At 36.4% G+C, this 13,508-nt stretch overlaps 2 protein-coding genes across 5 annotated transcripts; one reads left to right on the plus strand and one right to left on the minus strand.

Moving 5' to 3' along the window:
- On the minus strand, positions 1,582-5,197 carry LOC18788386 (dual specificity protein phosphatase 1). Of its 4 annotated transcripts, none has more exons than XM_020555300.1 (6): positions 5,032-5,197; positions 4,286-4,433; positions 3,987-4,122; positions 3,284-3,404; positions 2,656-2,801; positions 1,582-1,949 (listed from the first exon to the last, which is right to left on the minus strand). In XM_020555300.1, the coding sequence occupies exons 2-6, from the start codon at positions 4,391-4,393 to the stop codon at positions 1,927-1,929; spliced, it is 534 nt and encodes a 177-aa protein (XP_020410889.1). In that variant the 5' UTR covers positions 4,394-4,433; positions 5,032-5,197; the 3' UTR covers positions 1,582-1,926. The 4 variants fall into 4 exon arrangements, with proteins under 4 accessions (XP_020410889.1, XP_007223564.1, XP_020410890.1 ...); XM_007223502.2 differs by having other exon boundaries at positions 1,582-1,952; XM_020555301.1 differs by lacking the exon at positions 5,032-5,197 and adding an exon at positions 4,849-5,002.
- On the plus strand, positions 7,847-9,345 carry LOC18789997 (basic 7S globulin 2). The gene has a single exon (XM_020555811.1). The coding sequence runs from the start codon at positions 7,961-7,963 to the stop codon at positions 9,221-9,223; it is 1,263 nt and encodes a 420-aa protein (XP_020411400.1). The 5' UTR covers positions 7,847-7,960; the 3' UTR covers positions 9,224-9,345.

Below are 13,508 nucleotides of genomic sequence, written 5' to 3' on the forward strand. Positions count from 1 at the left end.
ATTGGGTTGGGTTCCCTTCTTGAGATAGTTCTTGATTAGAGTCATCCATGTTTCTTCTTCGACATCAATCTGCATAACTCCAGGACCAATTGGTATACTGGGGCTCTATAAGAGTTCCACTGGGGCGACCCTCATGTCTTCCACCGATGTTGATGCGGCGTGGGCCAAGCGATCTGCCTGAATGTTCATTTCTCTTAGTATTCGTTCGAACTCTATTCTTTCGAACTTGCTGGCTAAATCCTTTACTAACCGTGGATATACCCCCATTCGTTCATCCTTAGTCGCGTATTCATCAATTATCTAACCGACTATGAGGCGAGAGTCGCTATGGACAACTAAGCTGTAAGATCCCACATCGACCAACGGAGAGGGTGTGATGTGCCTTATATGTGCACACCCGCATCCATCTAGCACGAGGCCTTTTGGGAGCTCACTGACTTCAGAGTCGTAGGAACTCCGAAGTTAAGCGAGTTGGGGGGCCAGAGCAATCCCAGGATGGGTGACCCACTGGGAAGTTGCTCGTGAGGTCCCAGAAACAAAACCGTGAGGGTATAGATGGGTGCCCAAAGTGGACAATATCGTGCTACGGCGGAGCGGATCCCGGGATGTGACAATTTGGTATCAGAGCCACTCTGCCATGTGGTGCAAGTGTGCCGACGAGGACGTCGGGCCCTTAAGGGGGGTGGATTGTAAGATCCCACATCGACCAACGGAGAGGAGGTGATGTGCCTTATATGTGCACACCTGCATCCATCTAGCACGAGGCCTTTTGGGAGCTCACTGGCTTCAGAGTCGTAGGAACTCCGAAGTTAAGCGAGTTGGGGGCCAGAGCAATCCCAGGATGAGTGACCCACTGGGAAGTTAGTCGTGAGTTCCCAGAAATAAAACCGTGAGGGCCAGAGAGGAGGGGCCCAAAGCGGACAATATATTGCTACGGCGGAGTTGATCCCGGGATGTGACATAAGCGTCTCACCTTCAGTGTCCTTGCGAGATGGCGCCAATTGTTGGAGCAGGATTCCTTTCATGAAGAAATACCTCCACAGGTTCTTGACTGAAGTCCGCACGCTTCCTTGGTCGAAGGAGAACTCAGGACTTTGTTCTCGAAGTCGAACGATGGAAAGGGGGTGAGTACTTGCAAAAGTCACTCCTACGCTCAAGTCAGTATTTGCGCAGCGTACTCTTAGTGTTTAATAGAATTTCCCGTCCTTTGGCTGGAGGTCTAGCCGGGTTTTTATAGCGCTTCGAGTTCTTGGGTTTGGCCATGCTTCCCTAGCTTTGCGCATCCCGTCCCCCACTTCATGGTAGTGGGATCAGATGAGTTGTAGTGGGATCAGATGAGTGATTTGCGTCTCCCTCGCTCCGCACTTCTCTAGTGGGAGGGAAGCTTGATCATCCCACGTCTTTTGGTTGTGGCATATGGGTTAAGCCATGATAAATGAGATTTGGTCCCCACAGGACCAAACCACACCAGCTAAATAGTACAAATTCCAATTCTAGTGTGAAGTGAAAATTGAACCAAACCGAACCACACCCACCCTAGTTTAGGGCTTATATTTGTTTTTTTACGCAAATATTAGCATCTGCCTCAAAACATCGCAACCAATCTGCTCTTCTATACCACAAAGATTTACACACTGTTTCATAAGTTTATGGCAAACTCTACATAAAAAGCTTCAATGCAATTAGGATTTCACCCTTCTTGCTTCATTGAACACATGGAAAAAGCTTATACATAAATACAACAGCATTCTCACAATCAACTTTAAATTTTAGTTGCCAGCATCAGGGCTCATCCTTTTCTTTTGTAACAAGTGTGAAAGTTCTATACCACCAAATTTCTATCCAACTTGGGTAACATATATATTATAACGAGGTTCTTCAACGCAGTCCAGAGCAAGGATCTTCAACGCAGTCCACCTATGTACATTATGTTGTCTTGTTCTCTTCATCTGCTACATTATAAAGGAAATTCCAAGAAAAACACAATCAAACAAAAAGCCATCATGGAACGCAGGTAAGAATGCACATAAGAATACTTGCTTAAAGCCTTAAAGCTCTCTGGCGACAACTACGAATTTTGAAGTGAAAAAACTGCACAATAACTTTAGACCAAGAAAAAGAGAGTTTCTGGCATTGTGCTTTCTGGGACTAGTTGAAGCCTTCAACAAATGCAGGGCTGGCAAACATACTTAAACATATCCTACTTTGTTTTTTCATGACCTGACTATACAACAGATACATACAAACACAAAATGAATTCAAGCTTAAATCTTGCACATTATGTACAAAATCTGCAAGCTACCATCAATGGGTTCCAGACTCAGCACATTGTCACCCCTTTCTAACATGCATTGCCGCCCACACAAGTTTTTATTAATTTTATTTTTTCAAAACACTACCAAAAGCAGTGAGAAGTAACCCCCTGAAATCATCAACTATGTTAACATTGCCAACAGTATCATTACCAACAAACTCTCTGCTCAAATTCAGGAGCTCCAACAGGTCAGCCAGAAAAATTATATTTTATACTGTGGTTTGGCTAAGGAGAAAAAGATATTTGAGTAAAACCATGAGTATGCTACACTGGTTGAGCTACTTCAGGCTCTAGTCATACATCTAGTTGGATAAATAAAAAAAAAGTAAAATGTAACACACCATGAAGAGACCTCTCAAAGCTCTGCAGTTGTGATATGAAACCAGAATTTGGAGCTGCCTGAGGTCGTCTGCTCTTCACATGCTCAAGAGCTTGAGATAGGTTCATGCCATGCTTTTTCATCAGATATGCAACAACAATAGTCACACTGCAAGGTCAAACAATTAAAGGCATGAAAACTGTAGTAGTTTCCAAGTTCTAGTAATATCAACAAGCAAAGTGTTTCACTCAAAGGTATATTTTCTAAGCTGTGCGAATTTCCTAGCTTATACAGTTTGAATTTGGCTTTACTAGAATTGATGACCATTGGATAAAGCTCGACTCTGATCTAGGTTCAACAAAACTAAGTAAAACCACATAACTCTTGACCTTCATCTAGATTAGTTTAAACCAGCAAGCAAATTTCTAATATTGAGAAAAGATATGCAAATTTCTAAGCATTTATTATCAGAATTCATTGGAACTACAAGATAATTTATGCTTGTTTCCCTAAACATGAAATATCAAAGAGATCAATAGAACTAAACTTCAAGGATTTTCACTTCTTATGGGAATGATTAAAAGTGTTGACTTAAATCAAGAAAGAAAAGAACTTGAAAGCAATAACCCAAACAGGGTGAGAAAAACCACCTTCTGGATCTTCCCACAAAGCAATGAACCAACACACCACCACCAGATCTTTTAGCTTCATCAATATAATCAATACACTCATCAAAGTGCTGCTTTAAATCTGTTGATACTCTGTCCGCAACTACCTCAATTTTGAAACAGCACCAGAAGATAAATACGAATTTCAGTTTTATAAACCCACCTTGGTTTGAAACAACAATTATGAACAAGCTGATGTTTAAACGGTCATAGATTCAAGGCATTAACAACTTCATAAGGTGGGGTTGTGAGGTATACAGTCATGAAGGCACACTGTATAAATAAAGGCTGGTGAGAACCAAACATAACAAAGTTGGAGTAAAAGTGCTTCAGAATGCTGAATAAGCGTTGCTTGTGTGCTGGAAGATACTGGAATAATGAGCACACCAAAGATGTGCAGAATTGCTTATTTATTTTATATGAATGCTAAAATCATTTGCAAATCACTTATGATCCAAAATTATGAAGAAAAAAAAACTAAACTTTGAATCGGCTACACAAAGCAAATGATTGGATGCAAGTTGAAGACTGTGTAAGAAACAATCAACTCAAGAGAAAATAAATTGAAGTAAATTGTCCCAAAAAGTGGAGGGTATTTTAAAAACCTTAAAGACATGTAGTCGGAAACAAAAGGAAAAGAAACAAGCGTATGTATTGCAACAGATCAGAGGAACAACATTCTTACCATTTATAATCTTATACACAAAATCATTTGGATATGAAGGTTCAAATGAATTAGCCACAGTCAAAATGTGTGTAATGTTTAAGTTTTTTAGTTCCTCCTTGTTATTAGCAGCTCCAATAGAACCCAAGAAGAGACCCTGGAATATGAAAACAATAGAAACAAGTGAGTCAATTGGTAATGATCGCATCTGTCCAATAAGTGTCCTATACGTGGTCCAATTGCTCTAGCTGCAGAAAACAGGGCAGTAGAAACAATGCAGAGCGAATGATGAACATATTGCAAAATTACAATCTAGTGACCTCTTCAATTTGGCATGGAACATTGTCCTCTTTGGAGCATCTTGTCACATGTATAATTCTCAACAATGCCGCAATTTGTTTCTTAAGGGATTCATCCATCTGATCCATTGCTAGTCACAGGAAAATTTTCACTCGTTAACTGACTCCCCTGCAAGGCAATCATCCAAATAATAAGGAAAGCAAATATAATTTTGAACAAATTATAGACTCCCCAATTAACATTTCTATATTGAAGTTCAAATACATAAAAAAGATAAGGTTAATACGAGGTCATTCATGCAATTCTCTTTTGCTTGAAACATGATTTAATCATCCAAAAGCACCCACAGAAACTACATCGCGAACAAGCTCAAAACATGGACTTTGACTTATTTCTGAAATACCACCATAACAAAGAGCAAATCAAGTGCAAACAGAATAATAATAAAAAAGCTCGCATTTTCTTTAGAAGATCGACATAAACACTTCCATCAATCAAGTTTTTCATTGGACTGTAAACCCAGATGTGAACCTCTAGAGATACATAACCAATCAAACAAACCCATAAGAGGAAATCAAATTACCATAAATAATTATACCGATATGAATTTAGCTTTCAAGAGAGCAAGTTTCCCAATTATTGATTTGTTGAACAACCCAAGAAGTGTAAAATTCACATCAAATTGGAGAAACAAACATCTAGATCAGGTGCGGAGTGAACTAAAAAATAAAAATAAATTTACAACAAAATCGAAGAAGGCACTCACTCAACAAGCTGCGATATATTTTTTCTCTGTTTTTGGAAAGTCTTCCCTCTTCTTCTTTCTATTTCCTCTCTTTATTTAAATATTTTCTTCTTGTTTCAGTTTGATTTTCCGTGTCAAAAAAGAGTACAGTTAAATTTCACAATTTTACATGTATTGGGCTCATCCAAAACAGAAGATATGAACCAACAAAAGGTCCAAAGACAAAACCCAGAGACGGCCCAAAACAAAAAACAAAGCCCAAAATCCAGCAAAGCCTAACGTGATGGTACCGGAGAGAGGTTCTGAGGATTGAAAAATTTGGGCGCCATTTTTGGATTAGCTAGCTAAGAATTTAGGTATTGAGTTGAGGAGACCTTCTGTGCTGAAGTGGCTGTGTGTGCAGCCACTCGCATGCCAATCACGTGAGTCACATGTGACTTATAGAAAGGAAAAGATATCCAGACTCACGCTCTAGAGGTCTTCCAAGAGAAAACCCAAGACGCTGCCATCACTTCATTGCCGACTATCTGCCTTAGCCAAACCCAAAAAAAATTCAGAACACCCCTATTATTCAAAACAAAAAAAAGTGATGCATTACAGTTCTCTCTCTCTCTCTCTTGCCCACCACCAAAATTGATAGGGTTTATGCCTTGCAACTTTTTCTTTTTCTTTTGTTAATTTCAATTTGGAGATTAGAGTTTTTGATTTTCTGATTTTAAATTCAATTTTTTTAGATCTAAAAAATAGTTTGAAGTTCAATAAAAAATAAGTTTTTAGATCTTAAAATCACTATTTGAAAACTTATGTTTTTAAAAACAGTCATAGTTTTTTAGTTTATTTTTTTTAGTAGAATACCAAATAGGGCCTTAATTTTTCGGCCCTGCTGTTTTTTTTCTTCAAGGAAAATTGAGAATGGCCTTGTTAGTTTGCATCAGCGTAGAGTGGGGATTGATATAATGGATATATGTTGCAGTACGCTTATTTCCTAATCTCTTCTTTTCTTGGGTGCTTGCTCTCTCCTCAGTACTCATTATTAATGCTTGTTGATGCAGGTCTTTCCCTTATTCAATATCCTGGGGTGATGCACTTCAGGGAGCCATAACCTACATAAATGAGATTTTCCAAACAAGTACATGACTACACTAATTTAACAATATCAATTTATGCAATTGCATATTGTAAACTAACAATTGCACACATATGCTACGAAATTGTATACAAGTATATGCAATTGCATATTTTAAACTAACAATTGCACACAGACGCTATAAAATTGCACACAGGTGTATGCAATTGCATATTGTAAATTGAGAATTGCACACACATGCGCTATCAAATGTGGTTCAATCATTCGACCATTTAGTAATACTTTTTGTTGAAAGTTTTTAAATTCATATTTGTATCAATAATAATATATTTGATATTATTGATTTGTTTTTTGGTTAATTAACAATACAGTAACAATTGATGATAATCAACAAAGTTCAATTTTCTTTCCAAGAGTTCATTGTGGTTCAATTTAGTAGTAAATCATGAGAGTTCTATTGAACAATTTATCCTAACAAACTTACTTAGCGAACGCTAAGCGACTTGTTCATCGAGTAAATGATGTTGTCTCTTGACCAAATTACTCAACGAACGCCATGATTTACTCAATGAACGAGTTCCTCAACGGTCATTCAGTAAATTATATTGTTCGTTGGGTAAATCACTTAACGAACACATTGACCCAAAAAAAAAAAAAACACACACACACACACACACACCTTAATGAACGGAATAATTTACCTGGTAAACGAAAAAGGGCTCATTTGTTGGGTACACAATATTGGTCGTTGAGTAAATTACTCAATGAACGCCATGATTAAGTCAACGAATGTCTCATTCAGCATTTGTTAGGTAACATTGACATTCGGTGGGTAATAGGAATTTGGACTCGTTACTAAGCGAAAAAAGTAATTTACACAACGAACGCTAAAGGGCTTGTTCATTGGTAAATTATGTCGTTCATGGATAAATTACATAATGAACGAAATAATTTACCTGGTAAACGATAAAGGGCTCATTTATTGGGTAAATAATGTCAATTCTTGAGTAAATTACTCAATGAATGCCATGATTTACTCAACAAATGACTTCTTCAGAGTTCGTTGGGTAAAAATCGACGTTCGGTGGGTAATGAGCATTTAGACTCGTTACCAAACGAACATAATAATTTACACAAAGAATATTAAGGGGATCATTCATTGAGTAAATTATGTCAAGCCCGTTAGGTAAATCACATAATGAACAGAATAATTTACTTGATAAATGATAAATGCTTCGTTGGTTGGGAAATAATGTCATTCATTGAGGATAATGATTAAAATATCGATCTTGTGTAATAATTTTCTTTTTACTTTTTTTTGTCAATTTGAGATTTTTTTTATTACTCAAGAATTCTAGTCATGATGAATCCAATTGGAGTATTTAGACTTGTTAGTGGAGAACTGGTGGTTGATGGTTAACTTTTGCAATTGCATATAGTTTTTGTGGGCGCGTGATATTTCTTTTCCTTCTTTTAACCGGTTAACCGCAACACCAGATTTCCTTTATTTTAAAAATAGGTCACGTGACTGGCCTGTGACTAACTGCACCCGGTGTACCACAGAAGGACTCAAAAAATTGCTCCAAAATATTTCTCCACCATTAAAATAATAATAATTTCATCCTCTGCCACACCAAATCAAAACTCCACGTGCCAACCCAAGAAGATAAACACTGACCAACTCCAAACACAAAATCTAGTCAGCACTATCCCAAAGGTCTTATCCATTGTAATATTTAATCATTGTTGGCCAGCCGCGGCAAACTGCAAAAGCACCAACTACCCTTTATTTTATCCTCACGTTCTTCACATTTCCGGACCCAACACTCTCTCTATCTCTCTCCTCCTGTCTGGTTTTCTTCCATGGCTGCTTCTCTGCATTTTTTCCATCTTCTTCTTTTGATCTCTTTCTTTTTGTGCAATCTCAACTTATCTCTAGCAAAACCCTCTCACCCACCAAAGGGTCTAATTTTTCATGTGACCAAGGATGTGTCAACCCTCCAGTATATGACCACAATTCATCATGGCACTCCACTTGTGCCCACCAAGCTTGTGGTTGATCTTGGCGGTCCGTTCCTTTGGCTCAACTGTGGGTCATCATCATCTTCTAGCCGTCTGATTGCTCAGGGCTCGATCCAATGCTTAGCAGCAAAGCCAAAAACCCATAATCAGGGAAGCAAGAACTACCTCTCTAGCAATGACAACAACAAGAAGTGTCATGTTTTCCCAGAAAACAGCATCACCCAGATGGCAACACAAGGGGAGTTAGTGCAAGACATTATGGCCATCCAAGTCATAGATGGGTCATCAAAGACAGAGTCAGGTTCAATCACCACCCTTGATTCCAATTTCCTGTTTTCTTGTGCACCTATGTTCCTTTTGAATGGCTTAGCAAGTGGTGCCAGAGGAATGTTAGGCCTTGGAAGGACTCAGATTTCAATGGCCTCACAAATCTCTGCCAAACTCAGCTCCAAATTGCAATTCATGCTCTGCCTATCTTCATCAAATGGGGTCATATTACACAACAATGGCCACTTTGGCTCTGAAATTTCAAACTCACTCACATACACATACACATACACACCCTTCCTCACCAACCAACAAGAGTATTTTATCAACTTGAAGTACATTAAAATCAGTGGCAAGAGATTATCTCTAAACAAAGAGGGTTTTAGAGAAGGGATTAAGCTAAGCACAACTGTTCCTTACACTACCATGGAGAGCTCAGTTTATGTTACATTTACCAGAGCTTATGAGCAGGCAGCTATGGCTATGAACATGACCAGAGTGGCTCCTGTGGCACCATTTGTGCTCTGTTTTAGTTCAGAACAGGCTGAGGGCAGAGGGGTTGGTCCAAAAGTGCCTGCTATTGATCTGGTGCTGCAGAGTGAGATGGTGAAGTGGAGAATTCATGGTAGAAATTCAATGGTTCAGGTGAGCAACCAAGTGATGTGCTTGGGGTTTTTGGATGGAGGTTCTGACTTGAAGACTTCCATTGTAATTGGAGGATATCAATTAGAGGATACTCTTCTGCATTTTGATTTGAGTGCTTCTGTGCTGGGATTTAGCAGTCAAACAAGTTGTTCTGACTTGAGATTAGATTTTGCGCTTAAAGATTCATTGTAAATTAATGTTTTTGTTTGATTTTGGTAGAAACTATAATGTAAATTTTGACTATCCAGCTCACTAATTTCCTTTGTGCAGCAAGCTTTTATTAATGTCATGATTATTTTAATTTCCTTTTTTAATCGTCTGTTTTACACTTACTCTGCTTGTGATGGTAGCATTTCTTTACTTTTGTCACTCATTAATTTTTAAGAAATTGTCAAATTGTCAAATTTGAATGTGAAGGAGCACATGATATTGCTTTCTGAAAATCACATAGATCATCTCTATATTTTATTTTTTTCTTGATACAAGTGATAATCTATTCTAAATTAATCTAATTTACGGGAAAATGAACTCGAATTTTGGTGCAAGAAGTCGGACTTACTGCCCTGGCCATCATCCCTACATTTACAGTTTCACCATGGTCCCTTTAGATCCTTATCATTTTCATTTCAACAATTTAAGCATGTTCTTAAAATCTCTTCAGCAAGTTGGCCATGTTCTTAAACTTTTTCATTCTCTATTTCTCTGTATACTGCAAAGTCGATCAATTATGTTTCGTAAGTAGCATAGTACCAAGTCTTTTTATATAATGAGTTTGACAAGAAGACTTACGTGGGGTCAGCTGGCAACTCCCAATTTTCCACGTGGGTGCACCCCTAAAGACTTCTGGTTTTAGCAACGGCACCCACCATAATATTCATTTACAATGACCTGCCCATAGGGTTCCATGCAGTGGCGGTTCTACACAGGGGGCAGGCTGGGCTGCTGCCCGGCCCAAAATTTTCCATAAAAACAAATAGGTAAATGTGTTAGCCAAGCCAAAAAAAAAAAAAAAAAAAAACTCTACCTCCAACTAGTTGCCCAACCAGCCATGGCCTACCCTTACCAATTGGTGGCTGGGCAAGAATACCCACCACTTGCTCGATGAAATACCTCAGTGAAGAAGGCATAGCAACACCTTCCTTGCGATGAGTTTTCTGAGTTGCAGAGGCGGCACTGTGTGCCTGGCAAAGAAGACCATGTCTCGGTGCCCTTATCAATGAAACACACCGTTTTGTGACTAGCCTCCTTTAGTGAAACGGTGGGTTTACTGTTCAACACTTGGCTGCCTCTTTTCATTGTCGATGGGTTTAAGGGGCTAGTTTTGGTTTTATCGGTTTTATGAGGTTTGGCTTCATGATAATGGGTGAATTATTTAAAGGGAGATTCACTATTATACCTAATATATGGGCTCAAATTATAAAAATACCTTATATGAAATGGACTTAGAAATATACTCAAAGCTCATTTACAATATAACAAAAAAGCTTTTAACTTCTTATAAATTACAAAACTGCAATCAATTTTTTAAAACAAGCTCAACCCCAAAATCTCATAAAAATACCCAAAACACTCAATAGGGCATCAAAGTAATTTAATAATCAACATTAAATTCAATAAGGTTAGCTGTTATTTTTTGAGTTTTTTTTTTATTTGTTTATAGAAATTCAATTGTGTAGGGTTTATTTATAATATTAGTGCTAAAAATGGATATAACACTAAATATCTCTTATTTAAAAACTTTATCCTATGAGCCAATATAATATAATAGAAGATTATCTAACAAACAAAAAAACTATTTTAACAGTAAATATAATAAACATATAGAAATTTATATATATATATATATTTAACTAATATGTTAATTCAATAATGCAATGATAATTGAGAAATTTAAGACTTTTATATGGTAAAATTTCAAATTTAAATAGTGTTAATATGTATTGTATTGCACAGTCCTGATCTCTTGGACCACAGGAGTCCAAGAGATTGTGGTCACTCACCGTTGGATATCAATCTAATGGTTCAAAAAAGTTTCTTAAAAGGAGTTCAAGATTGAGTGAACCGTTGAATTTACATCCAACGGTGAATGACCACAAATCTCTTGGACTCCTGTGGTCCAAGAGATCGGGACTGTTGTATTGCATTGTATTTACTTGTAATTTTTTTTTAAAAGCTTTTATTTATGTATAGAGATGACTCATTACATTCCCATGAGTAGATGTATCTTTTAGGGTTTATTAATGAATTCACTCGTAATCTCGAGTTTAATATGTAAGTTTTGCCTAGCCAATTTTCAAATCCTGAATCCGCCACTGCACCCATAGTATATCATATAAATATTGAGAGACTCCAGACAACTTGAACAAGATTTGTGTTTTTTGGATATATTTTGCAACATATTAGATTGTTTTTTAAATTGCTACCGGATTGCATGAACATATTATCTTGAATGAAATCTCAGTTGCTTTTTACAGGGTTAATTACAATGATACACTTTGATTTCTCGTATTTGTACAAATTTTGATGATATTTTGGAAGTTACACCGAGTCACTAACACCTAGGGCCTTTTGTAAAAATACGATAAATCTTAAGAGGTGTACCTATGCAATTTGTCTCTAAAAGCAAAATTTTCATGTAGAGAACTTATTTAGAGAACTTTGCTGCGGATTTCGTCAATTTTGAGAAGGAATTTTGCTATATAAAAAAAGGTTATGGGAAAACAATCTAAAATTTAGGTGGATATCTAAATAATTTATTTTTATTTGGATCATATTTATTGATCATATTGTTGATCACTTCTTTAATATAAATAGGGCCACCTTTATTTAAAAAATGATCGATAAATATAGTACAAATAATATTATTATTTATGAAAATATGAAAAACCTTATGAAGTGTGAATGTAATAAACAAGTGAGATATTAGCACTTATATTGATCATCATAACTCATTATAAATTTCTCTACAAAAAGACGAAGAAATAACTATAAATAATTAGATTGATTCTATTTGGTTGTTTTTGAGACCACCAAAACTTTACCTAATAATATTAATATTTACCGAATAATATTAATATTCTCACTTTATCCTCATTAATATAATAAGTTTCACTAACTTTCTATAGTCAACAAGGATATTTAAATAATATAGACTAGCTTCTCTGCACGCGTTTCCGCGCATGCAAGAGGTTTTTTTAAAAAAAATTTAAATTTATTTTAGAATTAAAAAAGATAATGGATATTTGTGTTCCATAAAAATATGATCCATTATCTGAATTTTCTTTTTTTTTTTAATTTTTTAATACGAAAAATTATGAATTTACCATATTATCCTCATTTAATTAATAATTTCAATTCTTAATGTTTGCATTAACCAAGGACATTTTCTGGTATTTTAAATGTTTCACCATTCTCTGTCTTTTGCTTTATATATATAGATATAGTAATAATAAATTATCAAGATAAAGGAAAAGGTAGTGGGCTTATATTTTTCAATGGTTTTGCTCGTATATCTCTTTAGCAGACTACAATTCCTCCAATGTTTTTTTTCCTGAGAGTTTTTTGTGCTGATAATATGTTGTAAAATGAACGAGATATGCTAGAATATTGAGTGATTTTTCTCTCTTGGAGAATTTCTTTCTGCTCTCTTCTTCCTCTCCTCTCACTCTCCTCTCTTTCTTCCTTCCTCTCTGCCTGGACTCTCATTTTCTTCTTTGATCAGTTGGTGCTTCACTTCACTTGGACACATAGCAGTGAAGATATGAAGCCTTTAGAGCACTTCCATCCTAAAAAGGGTAAGGCAAGGTCTGTCACTATTCACATGAATAGTGGTAGCCCTTGCCTTTTTTTTTTTTTTTCACCCCTATGGGCAAGGGCAAAGACAATTACTATTTACTTTAATTTATTTTCTATTTTTTATACTTAAACAATTAATTTTGATAAGATTTTCGGTTGCCACATGTCCATATATATTAAAAAATTGACATCTCACTCATCATAGCTACTTTCGATAGGATGTTTTGGTGGGTAAGTATTATTTTGAAAATTCAAAATTGTTTAAACAGACAATGCACTACAGTTTTCGAAAAATATATACTAACAAATTGCCATTCTATGATATCAGGCTTACATGCAAAGCTTTCAAGAGCCATCTTGGCACAGGTTCCTGTATGAACACTTACTTGAAAAACTCGGGAAATGCAGTGTTCTTTTCTTCCCGATTATTTCAAAAGAAGAGTTCCACTTCACACTTCTCACATTTCACAAAAATGAACGAAAGTGGAGACACTACAATCCACTTAGATCGTTGGGACGTAGAAAGAAGAAAGGTGCATTGACATTGCTCGAAACTTTGTAAGTGGAATGAAACTGTCTTAATTTCTCAGCACAAACACAAACAGAAACTGCATTGCAGTTTCTGTATTATACATACTGCCTAATTTCAGACCAAAACTATAATATGCAATGCACTGATTAC

This window comes from Prunus persica, chromosome G1, assembly GCF_000346465.2.
Source record: "Prunus persica cultivar Lovell chromosome G1, Prunus_persica_NCBIv2, whole genome shotgun sequence".
In the NCBI taxonomy this organism is placed as follows: domain Eukaryota; kingdom Viridiplantae; phylum Streptophyta; class Magnoliopsida; order Rosales; family Rosaceae; genus Prunus; species Prunus persica.

Coding starts and splice junctions, on each gene's coding strand:
- LOC18788386 (XM_007223502.2), bottom strand. CDS start 4,393: ATGGATCAGATGGATGAATCCCTTAAGAAACAAATTGCGGCATTGTTG. Junction 4,123..4,285: donor TTCCATGCCAAATTGAAGAG/GTCACTAGATTG, acceptor TTCATATTCCAG/GGTCTCTTCTTGGGTTCTAT. Junction 3,405..3,986: donor TGTGTATAAGATTATAAATG/GTAAGAATGTTG, acceptor AAATTGAGGTAG/TTGCGGACAGAGTATCAACA.
- LOC18789997 (XM_020555811.1), top strand. CDS start 7,961: ATGGCTGCTTCTCTGCATTTTTTCCATCTTCTTCTTTTGATCTCTTTC.